The sequence below is a fragment of the Pinus tabuliformis genome, chromosome 2_2, assembly GCF_031772625.1.
Source record: "Pinus tabuliformis cultivar Carrire ecotype Pingquan chromosome 2_2, CPIR1, whole genome shotgun sequence".
Lineage (NCBI taxonomy): Eukaryota > Viridiplantae > Streptophyta > Pinopsida > Pinales > Pinaceae > Pinus > Pinus tabuliformis.
This window is the reverse complement of record NC_142300.1, coordinates 179,723,185-179,742,539: the sequence shown is the minus strand read 5'-3', so window position 1 is coordinate 179,742,539 and position 19,355 is coordinate 179,723,185. Positions and strand designations below refer to the sequence as shown.

Sequence of the window (19,355 nt, the reverse complement as noted above, 5' to 3'; positions counted from 1 at the left end):
GATGGGCTTTGAGTAATCTGGAATATGAAAGGACACATCCTTCTCATATCCAAGACCTGTTCTGTGCTTGTTATCGACAAGCTATTCCCAAGGTCTGATGATTGGCTTGGGAAGTGTTGGCTGAATTTCTACATCTGCACGTAACCTTGTTGCTTTATTGGGCACTCTATCTGAATCAACTTGCTACTTATGGGAGTCTATTTCATTGTTCTGAACAGAAACAGGTTCAGAATGATGACTCCTCTGTTTTAATTCTTCTTGTTGTAGTTGAGATTCAAGCTCCAAAAATTCTATCTTGTCTTGTGTATACTGCAAATAGGTTTTAATATCACAGAGAGTGTTCTTGCTGATTTTCATTGTATCATGAACTGTGGAGTGTATTATAGTATTTAACAACTCTAATACTTCACCAATTTTATCCATTTTCCAAACAATCAGACCAAAAATGCACTTGTAGAAATAATAATGGTTTTAGAAAATTAATTTGCCAACACGAATTAATTTGCATTGATGTCTGCTCATGTTCTCACTTCACAGTGTCTTGTGCCTCAATTTCTACGCAGCAAGCCCAATATTGCTGCCTTAACAGAATGTCCAGCTTGACAGGTTTGCAGCCCACAGGCTCTTCTTTTCCAGCAATAACAAGACCCCAACAGAAATGAGATTAGCTTCTATATTTCATCTACCATACACCATATAACACCCGTGCACAATAGCCTTCAATGCATTCAAAGCAGCATACAGTAGTTCCAGGCCGTGGAATTTCAATCGTCCCCACTCAATTTTGAATAATACAACACCAAGGGGATTGCCTTATGCAATGCTCAACGCTCAACATTAAAATGCTCATGCCAATGTTAAGAAACTTCAAAGATTTCACATCCACTTGTCAACCCTGTTGGCCTTTAGGTGTTATATCATGTCAGACAGCGTTATTATGATGGAAACGCAGTTGAAACAATACAATGGACAGCATTATACTATCTCTACAAACTGTGTTATACCAACAACATTCAACTTATCAACAGCGTATATATCTAGACAGTGTTAATGTATATAACCTCGAGCAGCCTTCTTTGCAACTGGCTTCTTTGCTGGGGCAATTGGTTTAGCAGCGTTCGTAGACTTGATGGACGGAGCAGCGTTCAATGGATACCAAAAGTTTGAAGCAGAGACCATAGAGGTATAATGTATATCGGCGTTCTTTGTATATGAAGACCACAGAGCACCACGTACAAGGACTATGCGTTTTAATTCCCAAAGAACCCGATCAATCAACCAATAGCGAAATACACGTAAACTCACCTTTTCACCAATACGCAGCTTTCGCACAGTTCTAGAGGTTTAACTTTATTGGGTTCATTCTCCACCATAGATTTCAACCCCAAAATCTGACAGTTGATATCCTTTACGCGATCAATCAAAACTTGCACGACCATCCTCCGCCGTAGATCTGCACTCACAGGATCCGACAGTCTTCGGCGATTTCAGAAGGAAAACTTGCGTGATGATTACCCGTCCGAAATGGGCGGTTTTTCTCTCTCCTCTAGTGGCTACGTGTCGAACAATGAGTGGAATCACGTAGACTCACAAGATTACCGCTTACCACTTTTTATGCCCTCGAAATACCGTTTCCTGTGCGAAGACCACCTTTTTCGCTGGCTATCTTCCGCGCGCCTTTTCCAAGCGATGACCGTTAGATCTGTCGATCTATCAATCGGACGGTTGTTGCTCCCCTTCAGCTTTTGACTCAAAATTGTTGGGTTTTCCTCTGTTCCACTATAAATTTAACACTTCTGCCAGTTTATATTGGAGTCGTGGTATGGAGGAGCTCTGATACCGGAGTGTGAACCAAAGTGGTAGGGACCGGAGTGTGAACGAGGTAATACCACGGAGGAGCGAGCAATGATATAATCAGGCCCGACAGACAACACCACAAGTCAAGTCTGACACACAACACCAAATCACAGTTTAGACAAGTGGTTTGGAGAGCCACGAATGGCGGTTCGCTTCAACGGAGCTGACAATGCATAGGCTGAGGATGATTGTCATTGGTTCACACAAACGCCCTTCTTGCACAACACCTCTAGGCAGCGACTTGATGTTCGAGTTGGGGCTATGGTCAATGTGTCAACACAAACATTCAATACAATGTGTAGAGAATAAAATTCTCAGTCGAATTTGAATGGACTAACCTTCAAACACACAACAATGATGTACTAGAGTTTCTGCTTATAATGCATGGCTAGTGATTCACGTCTTCCATTGGAATTGGAATTGGAATGAATCGAAATAGAATAGAACAGTGAACCAGACAAGTATTCAAGACTTTGAAGATGCCTTTTCTAGCGTAGGTATGCTTCCGTATTCAAAAGGAATGCTTGCCATTACTAGAGGAAAAATTCAAGGCTGCCTTAGAGGTAATAGACAGATAGGCTTAGATGGCAGAGCCCTAAATTTGACGAGACCACAAGTCAATTCCAAACCAAACTCAGATTGGAGCAGCTATGAACCAGATGATATAGTGCTCACAATAATCTCAACGGATATATAAATACAATCGAAATTTACTGCAGGAGTAACGCTATAACTTAGCATATAAACCTTGAACTTCAATTAACGCACAGAGAAAGAACGTATATACCAGGAATAGAAATGTCAGAGGAGTTACTCTATATAAAACTAATTTGAGACCTATGCTATGACCAGTGCAGATAGATTCTGGAAAGTGTATTAAGGCGGTTCACGAAATTCAGGGTATGGTATAACATTTAACTCTTGACCAACTCATTCGACAACAGAGATTTTACAGAGATGGCAATCTCGAACAGATGTACAGGACTGATATGTGTAGAAAGGCCATAGAACAACAAGCTCACATAAACAAGTGGCTCATACTTGAGCAGGGCAGGGGATCGCCCACTCTGATACCATGTTAAACACACACATGGCAGCAACAGAATATTAAATATAAGCTTGAGAGTATTATTATTATTTGACAGTAAAATAATTTTTTAGTAAATAAATTTCTAACCCTTGTTTTGTAGCAATTGGAGTTTGGGGTTTTTATTTAAATTTTTTGAATATTGGGGTTTTGGGTATATTTTTATTTTCAATTGTGCAGGTGATCTTCAAAAAGATTTGTTGGGGTTTGAACTAGCTCTAGGCCCTTGAGGGTAAGATCTAGTCTATGAAAATTTTGCAGGGTCGGCATCAAAAGATTTTGCAGTGATTTGGACAATTATTGAAAATATTAAGTGATAATCAAATTTTACAAGGGTTTCAAACTTCTTTAGGGCCTTTAGGCCCAATGTTCCCCTCGAACCCTAGTTGTTTCCCTAGTTTTCCCTTTTTCCCTTACAAGGGTTTCAAACTTCTTTAGGGCCTTTAGGCCCAGTGTTCCCCTCGAACCCTAGTTGTTTCCCTATTTTTCCCTTTTTCCCTAGGCTACAGGCCTATTTCGGCCTCTAAGGTCCTAGTGTGGCCCCTTTAACCCCTGTCGTCACACTCTAGGGGTTGTTCCCCTCTGCCGCAAGCCTTGTGGCAGCCTTTTCTAGGGCTCTAAGCCCTGGCCACAAGCCTTAAGGCTTTCTCACAGCCCCCTTTCCTCTTCTCTTCCTCCTTAGCCTCCCTTCTTCCCTTCCGCTCAGCCTCTTCTCCTCTTTGTCCTCCTCTATTAGCCCTCTCCTTGCCTCGGCCTGCCTTTCCTTAGGTTGTAGGCCTCTTGGCCCCTCCTTATCCCCTTGTCGTTGCCCTTTGTGGGTTTTCCCCTTGGCCACAGTTCCTTAGGGACTGTCCTCCCTAGGTCGCAGCCCTCTTAGGGCTTGCGGCAGGCCTTTGGGGCCTCCCTATCCTTGTCGCAAGCCTCATTAGGCCTCTATAGCCCTAGTTGCGGGCCTAATAGGCCTTGCTGCCTTCCTTCCAGCCCTCATCCTAGCTCTTTCCTTGCCTCATTTGCCTTTCTCAGTCATCTCTGTGGGTTATCATTTGATTTCTGAGCTAATATTTGGGTGTTTTGTAGAGATATTGGTCTTATTTTGTGGTTGCAGCTAGCCTCTTCATTGGAGAAAATTTGGGCAAATCCTCCACGAATGTTCTAGGCCTAGAGACTAAGTGGTTTACCCTCAAACCCCTTGATCTCTTCACTGTTTACTTACAGCTAATTAATCATTGGATAACAGTGGTAAAAAATCTAATTTGGATGCGCTAAAACCATCCTAAGTTCATTGCACAAATTGGGTAAAGTTCACTTAACTTGTTTCATGATCTAATGATGACTGTTATACTCTTTGAGACTGCATGCTAAGGTCTGATCATAACAGTGGCAATGGTACCTAAAAGAGATAAATTCATTGAAAATCTAGTATTGGCGGAGCAGTTTATTTCAATTGGGTTATCTCATTTGTATGTACTTCACAATTGGCATCTTAAGAGCTCCAATCTAAATTAATTCACTGCTGTCATAGAAGTCTGATTAATGCTCATTGAACATAAGTGATATAAGGATTTACATTGTTTCATGCTCTAACGATAAGCCTAGTATATTTTTAAAAGAATTCATAAATTGGATTACTAGAGAAATTGGTGATTATTCAAGTTGATTTTATAAGAACACTAACACATTAATGTTTCTTGTGAGTTGTTTCAATCTTTACACTAATAAGCTCACTCTCTAAAGCACTTGACATAATCCCACAATCTTGTTGAATGGTTTCCTAAGTGAATAAATCTAAAAATTTATTGGATATCGTTGTCTCTTGTTCTCTTACACATTGGCATTAAAGATCTAAGTGGTCTTCACTCGAGGACTTGTTAATTTAATTGAATATCTCTTGAACAATTGGCATTGAGGAATCTAATTGCAATTATCTGGAAAGCTTTTAATTGTATAAAAACATGGATAATTTTATTGCCTCTTTCAAGTAATCATCATTGGCATCTTACATTATTTACAAAGAACCATTGGCTAATTGTTCTAAGTGGATAAGTGCTCTAATTGTCATTAGATTTATGGTTCATGTTCAAAGTGGATATCTATATTGGTGAATCATTGTGAAGAGCATCTATCTTATTGTTTCATATTGGGGCAATTACATCTTGGTTATCTCTTGTATCTTGTTGGCACTTGTAAAATTAGCACATTTCCTTGTGGTTGAGATTGTCTCTTATTTACCATTGTTAAGTACTTATTGCCATAACTTAAGATCAATCATAACTAAGTACTTAAAGGAACATTAAACAATCTCACCTTAAGAAGACACTCAATAATCTTGCATCTCATCCTAGAATTAGTCTTGCATTAATAATTTACCTCCAAGCATAAGCTTGGTTGATAGAAAGATAGGAACACCCTTCTCATCTTTGCTTGAGAAGTCTAGTCCCTCTAGTATTTAAAACGGTGACCTTGCAGTCATCAGAGCCACAGTCTCTGCAGCATTGGAGGCATTGGGTACGTTAGATTTCAAGGAGAGGGATCGTTAACCAAGCCCTTGCTTGCTTCACCTTGACTTCTCTCTGCCACTTACTTTAGAGACTAGGCTCAATATAGATAAAGATCAAGGGATACACTTAGTTAGGCATCTAATTAAAATAAACCAAGATTCCTGCATTTCACCTAGTTTGTAGGATTTGCATTTCATCTAGGATAGTCAAGCATCCATTAAGTAGTGGTTGTTCATCCGATCATTTGGTCTTCAATTGATATAAAGCAAGTGGTTGACTCCATAAGGCACTGGTCTCACAAAGTAATTTAATCTGATCTCTAAAAACTTGCCAAAATCAACCAAGTGGCTAGGCCATTAAATCGTGTCTCCTAGATTTGTTGGTTGCGAATGAGTCTTACATTCTCACATTTCATAGGGACAACCCCCCATAACCTATTGTTGGGAGACCACTAAAACGAAGAGGTCGGAGATCAGAGTACAACCATCGACATGAGTCGTGTTGCACTGTGCCTATACAATCTGAGAGACAACATTGGGCATTATTATATATTTTATATTATATGCATATTGGACCTCGACGGTAAGAATTTTGATTTCTCATTTTGACGTTTTGTTGCATAATTAACAAATGTGTGTGGTTTGGCAAGTCATTTGAAAGATGACTGAAAGAATTAAATCGTAGAACACAAATATGGTCATATATATTTATTTTGGATCCAAATTGGGAATTGGAAGACACTGGGCAATTTGTAGAGTTCTTAGTTTACTGGTTTAACGTGATTTTTGAGAGCATTATTGATCCAAATTAAGAACCGAGAAAAGCATTCAGATCATAAGCATTTGCACTAGTTGATGACACTCATATGAGCAGCTAGGGTTTTGTTGCAACACTTTGTTTCAACATCCTATGATCCCAAGCTCATCAAGGATACAACTTATAGTTGGGCATAAGTTTGGATTGGTGGCAGCATCTAGGATTGAGCTCGTGTGCACAAGTAAACAGTGATAGCAATTGCAATATTACAAGATTCTGATGCCTAAACAGATACAATGCAAATCACTATGTTAGTAGATTGGACATACTACAACTAGGGTTATTAACAAATATATCTATACGCCGAGCAATGTTGAGTTTTAATTGCAGAAGTTGAAGTACAGCATTGGGATTGACAACTAAGGTTTGATCGTTGAAAATAAGAAGTTGCATCTGTTGATGACATTTTGCATGTTGATTTGGGGTAGCATCAGATGTTCTCTAGCCATGAAAATTGGTGGAGAGACTAAAGCACATGAGATCTCCAAGACCTAGAAATGGTTTGGGCAAATTCTAACCATTTGGGAGATATTAAAATAATTAATATTTTTAATGGAGATCCTAAGTCTAAACTTAGGAAAAATAAAATATTAATGGGTATTAATATAAAACTAGGTTAGAAGGTTCCAAAAGTCACGGATCAATCCAAATCTAATCTTAGCCGTTGATTAGAGATTTAATCTCGACCGTTGATGGACCAATGAGAAAAGTATAAGAAGGGACATGAGGGTCAGTTAGAGAACACACTAGAGCGATCAATCATTCATTTTGCTAGAGCGGGGTTGTTAAGCAAAGTTGAATCAGTTATCAGCAGCGAGGGGTAGTGAGTACAAGGTAGAGAGGCAGGGACAATACCGGGAGACCAACACATAAGCGGAGAAAGCTAGAGCAGTAGTCAGTGCAAGCTACGTAGAGCCCAGCAATATTTCCAAAAATAGGTATCAAAGTAGGTTCCTTTAGTTGCAACTTAACAACTGGAGGGCAGATCTTAGATGAATCAAGATGGGAAAGTCAAGAAAGCAACATGCCAAGTGTTCAAAGGAATCAAAGGAAGTCCCTAATATTGAAATACTTTTAAAACCTACTATAGTTGACGAAGAGAAACAGGGTGGTCCAATTCCTTTTTTCAATGAATCAAAATTTGTATTCTGGAAAGCTAAAATGGAAGCCTATCTACAAGCCAATGGATATTGTGTATGGCAATCTATTGTATCTGAGGACACATCTATCGAAAAATCTAGAAACTACAATGTGAAAGCCATGAATAATTCTTATTACTATGCCAAATCCTTGAAAAGCCAAAGTTGATCGATGCTCATCCATGAGAAGTCTTTAGAAGAAGCTTGATGATCTCTATCCAAGTCAAGATGAAAATAATAATGATGATTTTGATTCCAATGACGCAAATGAGGAAGAACTCGCTGAAGTAGAGGAAAAATTGATCAGCGCCTTATGTGACCTAAGCAAAGCAAGAAAGCGAAATCGAACACTCGAAGAAGAGGTTTCCCTTCTAAGGCATCAAGTGCAGGAAGCAGCAAAGAAAAAGAAAATTTTAACAAGCCAATTAGAAGAGTATGTTCAAAAGCGTGAGGCAAAAGTCGATCAAAAGCAAAAGGAACTTGATGCAACTATTGCAAAAATAGACAAGCTCAAGAAAGAAAGTGAAAGGCAAAAGGAACAAATACAAGACTTCAACAAACTAAATGAAAAGGTCATTCTTCTAAAATTGCAAATAGAAGAAGCAGAAGAAAGAAGGAAATTGTTGAAAGTTAGATTTCAAGAAGACCTTGTTCAAAAGCAAGGAGAACTTGACATTGCCCTATCTAAAATAGACAATCTCAGGAAGGAGAAATTGTTGTATGATGAAAGGAAGAACAATGACATGGCCAGATTGAAGATCAAAGAAAGGGAAATAGGAAAATCTACATGCAATGAAGGCACAAGCTCCAAGTCTTCGTAAAGCAAGATTGATGAGAAGGCTGACAACAGGATCCCTCAAAGTCTAAATTGAGATGAAGGACAGAAGAAGGTTGAAAATGTTGCATCTCCTCCAATGAAGAATGACTACAAAAGATCATCGAGACAAGACATCTCATCCAGGTACCCTAGCATGTTTAATGGTCATTGTTTTTCATGTTCCAACTTCGGGCATATGGCCAGGGATTGCAATATATATAGCAAGGCAAATCATCAAAGATATTATCAAAACCCTAGAAGCAAGTTTGCAGGATCGCAGGACAAATTTCAAACAAAGTTTGTCAGCAGAAATTATATTCAATCATTCAAGCTCGACATTGAATGTTACAAATGCCATAACTATGGGCATATAGCTTGTGATTGGAGGTTCAAGATGGAATCTTTCAACCCTAACACCAGGTAGAGGCTATGTCACAGGGAACCTTTAGGTTCGAAATTCGGCGAACCCAAAAAAATATTTCAAATTCGTTCAAGTTCGGCGAACCTGATAGTCGAACCTCAAGGAATTCAAACCTCAAGGCGAACCTAAAGACGAACCTGAAGACAAATTTTATAATTTTTTAAATTTTTTTTAGCGTCTGAGATTAGAGTTTGGGTTGTTTTTGTCAGTTGTTTTAAGGTTTATGAGAAAAGCCATGGGCAACACATGGTTTTCTCTTGTTTCGCTTCTTGCCAGTTAGTTTCCCGCAGTGGCCACTAGTTTGGCTTTATTTACCATGGCTATCAATAGATTTTCACAAGCCAACTTCAGTACGAGTGTACTCACTCTATTGTGTCAGTGTTGCCGCTACCTATTGTATTCTCTGCAATTTCATGAATTCAATTTCTAGATGTTGCTTGTCCCCACCACCTGGAGCATGATGTGAATAGTGGTCGTGATTTGTGGCTCGCGGGTGCTCACTGCTACTCATATAGCTTTATTGATTGATTTTGATTTTTATTATTTTATGTCATATATATTTATATATGTTGAAAAATATGTATAATCGAACTTAATGTCGAACCTCATCGGAAATTCGAATTCGAATCGAACTTAATCGTTGTCGAACTCGAATTCAAACCCGAACCGTGTGACATAGGGTACAGGAAGGTCTGGAGAAGAAAGCAAATGCAAGAAGATCAACTGAATGAAAAAATCTATGCAATCATGCTTTCAGGTTTTGTAGAAGTTAAAGGTCGTGATGAATCAACACGTACATTGGAAGATGTCAAGCTTTAGGATGATCTGGCCGAAGAGATGGTTCATACATTATTCTAAACAATCCAACATGTTGACTCGCTGTAAACATTGAAAGGGGGAGTCTATGTAGCAGCGATTGTAGTTTTGAAGATCTATCATTTGACAGGTTGACAGTTAGCAGAGATGAAGAAATCTTTAGAACAACATTCAACAATATGAGCAGTTTCAGTGAAGTAGTAGTTTTGGCAAGAAAGGTTAAGGACCGAATCGCAAAATGACCCATGTCATTAATGCATATTGACGGGTAGAATCAAGTATGGCAACCCATGTAAAGCATAGCATGTCATGGGGAGATAGCTTGCCTATTGCAGCAAGCATTAAGGAAGAGAAGCAGTTAAAGGAAGATAGTCATCTTGCAGCAAGACAGAGGAGGGTATTGGCATGTTGCTCCAAAAGAAAAGTAGGCAGCGTGTTAGGGGGATTCACCCTTTGCCATTAATGTCAAAGGGGTAGAGAAATCAGGAAGAGAAGACCAGAGGCATGGAGTTAGGGGGACAATGATCGCAGAAGGAGTATGTGTTGTCATCAATGACAAAGGGAGAGATTGTTGAATGTTTTTGTCATTGATGCCAACATTAGTGATTGAACGCTCTTAATATTTGTCTAGTTTGCATTAATTGAAGCTCTAAATGATTGAAAAACCCTAAAAGCCCTTGAAGCTCCAAATAACCTCGTACTTGTTGAAGACTTTTGAGGACGAAGATCAGTGAATTTGCCTCACTCACAATCATCAGTTGATTCACCTCGTTGCCAATTCCGGTGGTATGTGGCATGCCACGAGAGCCTTCACAGTTTGGGAGATATCCTTATTTGAAGATGAAGACCCCAACTTGTGCGCAAAAACCCCATTCTAGTTGATGACGTGGCAACTTCTCTTTTGCTAAGATAATGATCTAGTCATAAGGTCCCTCATTGAGAAGTAAACTAATTTCATTATGGAGAAAGATCTTATGGAAGGGAGGAATATTTTTGAGTCAAACTCATAAAGGGTTTTAGGCTCCATGGATTTAAATTTGAATGTCCCTCCAATTTAAAATTTAAAATTCAAATTAAATTTTTCCTCCAAATCAGGTCTCCAAATGTTAAGATGGCTCACCCATGGGAGGCACCCTTTCATCCTAAAAGATAACCATAAAAAGGCCACCATATCTCGCCTTTAAGACATGAGTCTAATGCACATCATCTAAAGTAATGTTCTCTGAAATTGTCTTCAACTCTGAGACAGATCATAAGAGGCACGAATTTCCAATCTTTGTTACAACATTAAGGGTTTATGGATTGTAGTTTTTTACTGGGCATGGCATTCGCTTAGTTTTAATGCGCATCCTGCAAGTTGATCTGAAGCAGTGAGATAAGGCTTAACAATTTTGGGCATATGGTTTGATCATGGCTTTCGCCAAGGTATTATGAGCTATCTTCGGTTTCAAAGTTAACTTGTGGTTTCAGAGTGTGATTCATGACAGCAAGGATCGTTAGCATTTCAAATTGTCACAAACAACTCATATAGGATTGTTACACCTTGGACTTGAAATTTGGGTCCCATGTCATGTTTTGAGGTCCCTCTAAATACATAATTAATATACAAATCGGCAGCATAGACTAGCGAAGAGTTCCACGATCTAGTTCTCTTTCGAACGAGCACAAGTCAAAGCCAATTTCAATTTGCATTGGTTAGTTTCCACGTGGACATGGTTCAGATTTGATAGCAAAGTAGAAGAAAGTGTATTTATATGATTACAACGCAACCACCTAGAATTATATGCAAGCGTCATAGTCTCACCATCAAATAGCGTAGCCTCTCTCACTTAATTCGAATGGGAAAAAGGTGAATCGACTGCAATCAAACATTATAATTTAATGATTCAGCTTGCAGACGCGCATTTAATTCAATAATGAATGAGATTGATTTGAAGCATCAGATTTTCCTTTGGAGGGTCACTTCGTTTGATACTTAGGTGTTTGTTTGATTACAATCTGATAAATTTATCTTGAGGATGAACCAGTGTTGTTAAAATCGCGATAAAATCGCGATTTTATCGGAAAATCGCGATTTTTTCCTCTGCCCGATCAAATCGCGATTTTTATCCGTAAAAATCGCCACTTTTTTTTTATACCGATTTTTATCGAAAAAATCGCGATTTTTTGAAAATATCGCGATTTTTTCGAAAAAATCGCGATTTTTTGCGTAAAAATCGTGGGAGGCGCGGGCAGCGGGGCTTTATATGGCAAATTCGATTTTTTTTTAATTCATTGTGTTGTCGCCGCGCGAAGGAGGAGGAGAAGAGGTGAGGGAGAGGAGCTGAAGGGTTTCCGTCGGATTTGGGAGCGAATCCAAGCGTTTTTAGGAGGAATCCAAGCCAAGATCACCAATTTGTCCATAAAAGAGGTATGTAGATTAATTTTTTTTGGTTTTGCTTCTATAAAAACTTTGGTTTTCATTGTTTTTAAAGAATTTTTTGAAATTTTTCATTGATTTGGGATGGGTAATTTGTTATGACTATAAGAACCAATTTTTTATTTTTATTTTCTCATTTTTTTTAAACATTGTTTATTTTTTTTGAATTTTCATTGTTTTTTGGCATTTGCCATTGGCATTTGGTTGGGTATCTTGGGTTTAGAAATTGGGATTTTGGAAATAATTAACTTGTAATTTTGCAAATGCTAAATTGTAATTTGTATTATGTAATCCTAAATTCCTATTTCCTAATCCTTATTTTTCCATAGGTTTGCAAATTCAAAATTCAAAAACAAACATGCCAAGGAAATTGGATCCTTTTTGGGAATATGGTGACCCTAAAACTCCGAATGATAGACAAAACTTGTATTGCAAGTTGTGTGGAAAGGAAATATTCGGGGGGGTGTACAGGTTGAAGTTCCACCTTGCACAAATCCCTGGACATGATGTGGGGCCCTGTCTAAATACAAATGCTGAAATTATCCAAAAAGCCATGAGAGCATTGGGAGAATTAGAGCACACTAGAGATGCCAAAGAAGAACTCAAAAGGCAACTAAAAAGGTCAGTTGAAGGAAGTGGGCCAAGTGGCACTGGTTCTACTGCAGCGTCAGTCAATCCGGTAGCTGCATCATCATATTTTGTTCCTCGAACCACACCTGGTTCACAACCAACTATTGGTTCAATGCTAAAAAGAACTGAAAAAGAACAAGCTGACAAGTTGATGACAAAATTTCTCCTCTGGAGTGATATTCCTTTCAGCATTGTAAGGAGTAATCCATTTTTCCAACCTACTGTTGATGCTATTGCCAGTGTTGGCCCGGGGTACAAAATCCCTTCTCTTCATGATTTCAGAGGCCGGCTTCTTCAAGATGAAAAGCGTGACTGCACCCAAAGATTGGAGGATTTTAGGGCATCATGGGCACAAACAGGATGCACTGTTATGTCAGATGGTTGGACTGACCAAAAGGGGAGAACCCTTATAAACTTCTTGGTTAGTTGTCCCAAGGGGACTATGTTTATCAAATCTGTTGATGCAACTCATCAAATCAAAGATGCAAGAACTTTATGTGATTTGCTGGATGTGTTTATTTTGGAGGTGGGTGCAGAAAATGTTGTCCAAGTCATAACGGACAATGCTGCAAATTATGTTGCTGCTGGTAGAATGCTTATGGACAGGCATCCTGCTTTATTTTGGACACCTTGTGCTGCCCATTGTATTGATTTGATGTTAGAGGACATAGGGAAAATTCCCTTTGTCAAAGAGGTTGTTGACTCATCAAAAAGCATCACAAAATTTATTTACAATCACACATCTGTGCTTAGCTTGATGAGAAAATGCACCAACAACAAAGAGTTGGTGCGCCCCGCCATTACACGGTTTGCGACGAGTTTCATATCTCTTCAATCCCTCTTGAATTCTATGTGGGATTTGAAGAGAATGTTTCTTTCAGAGGAGTGGCGTGCTTCGTCAATGAGCCGCAAACCAGAAGGAGAGGCCGTCTGCAGACTAGTTTCATACCAGGAAGACTTCTGGGCAGGAGTGCAGGAGGTGTGCGCTGTTACAGAACCTTTGGTAAAGGTTCTTCGGTTGGTTGATGGTGAGAAGCCCGCAATGGGCTATTTGTATGAAGCCATGGACAGGGCCAAAGAAGCCATTCGGTCCTACTATGATGATAAGGGAGATGATGGGTTTCAGAGACAACTCCTTCTATGGGAAGTCATTGATGAGCGATGGAACAACACACTCCATCGTCCCATTCATGCTGCTGGGCTTTTCCTGAACCCTGCATTTTCTTATGCATGTGGGTTTAATTTTGATGTTGAGGTCGTGGAAGGATTATTAACCTGTGTCCAGAAGATGGTGAGATCTCCAGAAGAACGTATGGAGATCTCTAGACAAATTGAGCAATATAAGTTGTCAGGTGGCACATTTGGCTTTGAGATGGCTGTCATTGATAGGACGATTAAAATGCCAGGTATTTTTTAGTTTGTAGTATGTACTTTGTAACTTTGTTTCAACTTTCAAATTTCATTGTTTCTTCAAATTCCATTTTTTTCTTATGTTTATTTAAAATTTTATTTGTAATTTTGTTGTAGACGCATGGTGGAAGATGTATGGTGGCAGAGTACCCCTTTTGCAAAATCTTGCCGTACGCATCCTCAGCCAAACATGCAGCTCCTCGGGATGTGAGCGCAATTGGAGTGTATTTGAAAAAATACACAACAAGAAGCGCAATAGGTTAACACTTAAACATTTAAAATATTGCAAATTTCCAAATAAATTTTTGAATTCATTAAAGTTTTAAACAATATTTTTTTTATAATATTAATTATTAATTATTATTTCATGAACTTTGTACAGGTTGGAGTCCCATAGACTTAATGACATGGTCTATGTCTACTACAATCTTCGATTGTGGGTGAGACAACTAGAGAAGAGTAAGACACCTAATACGGAAGCCATCTCATTGGATGGGATTGACACCACTGCTGAATGGAGGGTTGAGACCGAGAGGCCTCTCATGGATCCCACTGAGGATTGGTTAGTGCAGGATGAGGGGGAGGAGGAGGGGGAGGAGGAGGAGGAGCCGGAGGAGGAGCAGGAGCAGGAGCAGGAGCAGGAGCAGGAGGAGGAGGAGTTGGAGGAGCAGGAGGAGGAGGTGACACCGCCTACCCGGGCTACCCGGGCTACCACTACCACCAGTAGAGGACGTGGTCTCCGTCCACCTCAGCCTCCTGTAGCTGCTACTACTAGTTCTTCAGCTTCTAGAGCACGTCAGACTCCACTGCCATTTCCACCAGCACAGGCACCAGCTTCTACATCTAGAGGGAAAGAGAAAGTTGTGCCATTTTCTCGCAAGAGGGGCAGAGGAAATCAATAGGATTAGACTTTCATTTTATTGTATATGACATTATGACATGATGAGATACATTATCATATTTTTTGTTGATATTTTGAGGCTGAGTTGGACTTGGGACTCAGGACTTACTATTCAGGACATGATTCAATGTTATGTGTGATTTTAGCGCTAGAAATGATATTAAACATCTTATATATTAGTTTTTTTATCATATTTATGTGTCAATGTATTTATTTTATGTTGTAGATGGTTTAGATATTAAAAAAATTGAAAAAAAATGAATATTTTTGTGCCAAACGCTTTGTTCCCGCTTTTTTCCCGCTTTTGTCGATTTTTTCCGCTTTTTTCCCGGCGCCGATTAAATCTCGATCGCGCTTTGTGCAACTTGGGATGAACAAAACAAGCTTTGAAACCATTTTCCAGATCCTTGGTGACAGACGACATTCATATCAAGAAAGGCTTCAAATTATACTAGTATATTCAATTTGGTTTTTGCATGTGACTCTCCTCCACCGCCATTCATTTTTGTATTTGATAAGGTTGTCGAAGGGCCAAATACAAACAAATATTGGGTCAGAAGAGAGGCAAGTAGACTATCACATTACAGCTAATTTTCATTGCAACGAAAGAGGGTTGAATAAATTACAAGAACTATTGTGTCGGTAGCAATTAGTATAGATACACCCTTTACTACAGCCATGGGTCATTACGAAGCTTGTCATCACTTATAGCCCTCCAACTTGAATACACTGAATTCATTTTATACATTGGATTCATTTGTTAAGGGATGCATGTTGTATGTTGGGCACTATTGTATATTTATATTATATGAATATTGGGCCTTGGCGGTAAGAACTTTGATTTCTTAATTTGACGTTTTGTCGCATAATTAACAAATGTAAGTCGTCTAGCAAGTCATTTGAAGGATGACTAAAAGAATCAAATCGTAGAACATATATATGGTCATATATAGTTATTTTGGATCCAAGTTGGGAACTAGAATGCGCTAGGCAATTTGTAGAGTTCTTAGTTCACTGGTTTAACATGATTTTTGAAAGCATTATTGATCCAAATTAAGAACCGAGAAAAACATTAAGATCATAAGCATTTGCACTAGTTGATGACACCAATATGAGCAGCTAGGGTTTTGTTGCAACATTTTGTTTCAGCATCCTATGATTCCAAGCTCGTCAAGGATACAGCTTACAGATTGGCATAGGTCAGATTGGTGGCATCTAGGTTTGCGCTCATGGGCATAAGAAAACAGCGATAACAATTGCAATATAACAAGATTGTGATGCCAGAACAGATACAATGCAAATCACTGTGTTAGTGGATTGGACATATTATTGCTAGGGTTATTAACAGATATATCTAAACAACAAGTAGTGTTTGGTTTCAATTGCAAAAGTTGAAGTATAGCATTGGGATTACAAGTAGGGTTTGATCATCGAAAATAAGAAGTTGTTGCATTTGCTGACGGCTTTGTGTAGTATTGTAGAACGACAAAATCCAACAATTTATTTGATGTTATTTATTTTACTGAGCATAGGGGGATCTAGTCTAAAAATTGTGAAACGTGGTTCGTCGGCTAATAAGGGTGGTAGTGTGGTGCAAGGAAAGAGAGTGGAGTCTCCCTCAAGTTGGAGCCTGAGAACACTTCAAGGTGGCAGGGTGATGCGAGGGCATAATGGACCCTGCTCAGGGCGTTGGAGCATCCTTTCGGTTGTAGCTGGTAAGCAGGGTGTTGGAGCATCCTTCAAGTCGAAGCCTATGAACTAGGGCATTGGAACGTCCTTCCATTTGTAGCTAGTAAACAGGGTGTTGGAGCATCCTACAGGTTGGAGCCTGTAAACCAGGGGGTTGGAGCCTCCCTCAGCTAGAGCTAAAAATATTGATGTACATTTAATTGAAGACAAATACTAAGAAGTGTTCAATGGTTTTTGTCCCAGAGGGGTTTCCACCTAAAAATCTTGTGTCTATTGTCTTAACTATTGTGCATTGTTGAATGGTGTTGTTTATTATCGATTTATGTTACATCGTATGTTAACGTTAATTAATGCTCTGTAAAGTTAAAAATACACTAATTGAAGAGAAATACTAATTCACCCCCCTCTTAATATTTCCAACACACGTCTCCATACAATTTGACCATTGAACCCTGCTGAAGACGGCGACCAACAACCAAGGCATCATTGACCAGCACCACACAATGTTGTCACACCATTTGTTCATTCCTTTCTGCCACAATCCATACATACATCACTGATTGTCATTTCATACATTCGTCTTCATAATGACATGTAATTATGATTTTATGTAATGAGATGTACAGAAGAAAAATAAAATTATTGTATTGACTTCCTTCATGGGTTTCATGAGCTAGAGATTTCGTTTTTGAGTAAAGACTTCCATTGAGAGTCTTTAGGAATTATTTGTCATCTAGTCCTAAAATGATAGAGTCATTGCCATGTAATGAAGTCATGTTACACTTTGTCTAGAATCAAACTTGTCTATGTAAAGTATCCTCCAAGACCTTGTCACTTATCCTCTTCAAGTCGGCCTACAACGATGGAAGAACATGCTAGAAGAGGTCGGCCTAACTCTTGTGATCATGTCGGCCTAAAGGACATGAGATGAAGTGCATATATAGCCATACTCAGTCTTACTTAAAGGAAACAACTCGACAAGCATTCGATCAAGGAAAAGTGCGAAGTGGATTCCAACAGTAGAAGTGCAAAGAAGGTATAGCGAAGAAGGATTCTTATGATTATTGCGAAAGGTAGATTCTTTTGGGGTCAACAAAGGAGAATTCTTCTTGACAAGTGAAGGAGAAGTTTCTTTTGGGGCAGCGAAGATAAGTTTCTTTTGGGGCAGCGAAGATAAGTTTCTTTTGGGGCAACAAAGGAGGCTTCTTCTGGGGCAGTGAAGGGGGTTTCTTCTTGGGCAGTGAAGAAAGGATTCGTCTGGGACACTTGTTTTGGGTAATCGAGATCAGTGTTGAAAATATCAGTATCGGCAAAATATCGGCGAGGGTCCTTAAAACATCTTATTGGCAAACTATCAACAAATATCGGCGAGGGTCCTGAAAACATCTTATCGGCAAACTATCAACAAATATCAGCAAACATAAAAAATCAATTTTTTCAGATTTTTAAACATAGTCGATATTTTCAAATATTTAGTCGATATTTTCAAAATATCACAATATTTTGCCGATATGTTGAAGACGTCGTGATATTTTCAAAACGGAAAATATCACAATATTTACTCAATGGTATATCGTTTTGCCAAAAATATCGCGATATTTTCAAATATCGCAATTATATTGTTGATATTATCAACACTGACCGAGATAGAGATCTAGAGACCGAGATTCTCTAGAGGAAGCCAGTGAGATCATAAAGACCGAGTTTCTATAGGAGAAGTCGAGACGAAACAGTGTGAAGTATGTTGGACACAGATTGTCATTGATGTCAATATGGCAATATTCAAGAGGAGGAGACAGAGCATATCGGAGCCAAGAGGAGCAAATGGAGCCAAGAGGAGCAAACCAAGCCAGAGGAGCCACATTGGAGCAAAGAGGAGCTATAGGAGGAGCCACATATATATATGCCATATATATGCCAAAGAAGAGGAGCTATCGGAACAAGAGGAGCAAGAGGAGCCATCGGAGGAGCAAATGCAGCAAACAGAGCCATATATGCCACAGATAACACTATCGGCGGCCAGAAATCATATATATATGCATTCACAACTATCGGCGGGCACATATTACAAACACACTATCGGCGAAGAAGTTTATATATAAAGGCATATATATATATATATATATATATCGACGACATCACTAATCGGCGGTTCAGCTATGTGCCACCACTGAAACCTCCGATTGCGATAATAATGCGGACCCGATGCAGAATTATGTTATGGTTGAATGCTATATCGCATCCGCCCATCGCAACAACACACAAAGGCATGACACTCTCCCGATCGCCGATTGCGATAAGGCTGCGGACCCGACAGGCATATACACTGTGGCTTAATATCATATCGCATCCGCAGTGATCGTAAGTCATAAGGGATGGCGCTATAATCTGCCGATTGCGATAGAGGCATGGACCCGATGGACTTATTAAAAACAGTCTATAATATATCGCATCCAGAATGTCGGAACTGTTCAAGGTGCAAGCTCCGAAATCCGGAGCCGAAACTCTTATCAAGCAAAATAGAAAGCATATCGAGTCCGCGGAGCAGAGAATCCTTATCGCATCAGCAAAATCCGGAGCCGAAACTATTATCAAGTGAAGTGTAAAATCATATCGGGTCCGCAGAACTCTTGTATCGCATCGAAGCAGCGGAGGTTGCGATCGTCGAAATCATCCGGAGCCGAAATTATATTTGGAGTAGCCTAAAGTAGATCGGGTCCGCAACCCATCAAGACTCGCCGATAAGGAATCCGCCGATATGACGGATCCGAATTCAGTTTAGGAAGAAATGTAAGGAGGCATCGGGTCCGCGTTACATCGGAGGAATGGGTCTATTGTTTACAGCGAACATTGAT

At 39.3% G+C, this 19,355-nt stretch overlaps 2 protein-coding genes across 2 annotated transcripts in view; one reads left to right on the top strand and one right to left on the bottom strand.

Moving 5' to 3' along the window:
- LOC149191989 (uncharacterized) overlaps window positions 1–19,355 on the bottom strand; it is a 458,880-nt gene that overhangs the window by 51,409 nt on the left and 388,116 nt on the right. The gene's annotated exons all lie outside the window — the stretch shown is intronic.
- On the top strand, window positions 12,261–14,961 carry LOC149191993 (uncharacterized). The gene is made up of 2 exons (XM_089404453.1): window positions 12,261–14,169; window positions 14,293–14,961. The coding sequence occupies exon 1, from the start codon at window positions 12,424–12,426 to the stop codon at window positions 13,915–13,917; it is 1,494 nt and encodes a 497-aa protein (XP_089260579.1). The 5' UTR covers window positions 12,261–12,423; the 3' UTR covers window positions 13,918–14,169; window positions 14,293–14,961.

Coding starts and splice junctions, on each gene's coding strand:
- LOC149191993 (XM_089404453.1), top strand. CDS start 12,424: ATGAGAGCATTGGGAGAATTAGAGCACACTAGAGATGCCAAAGAAGAA.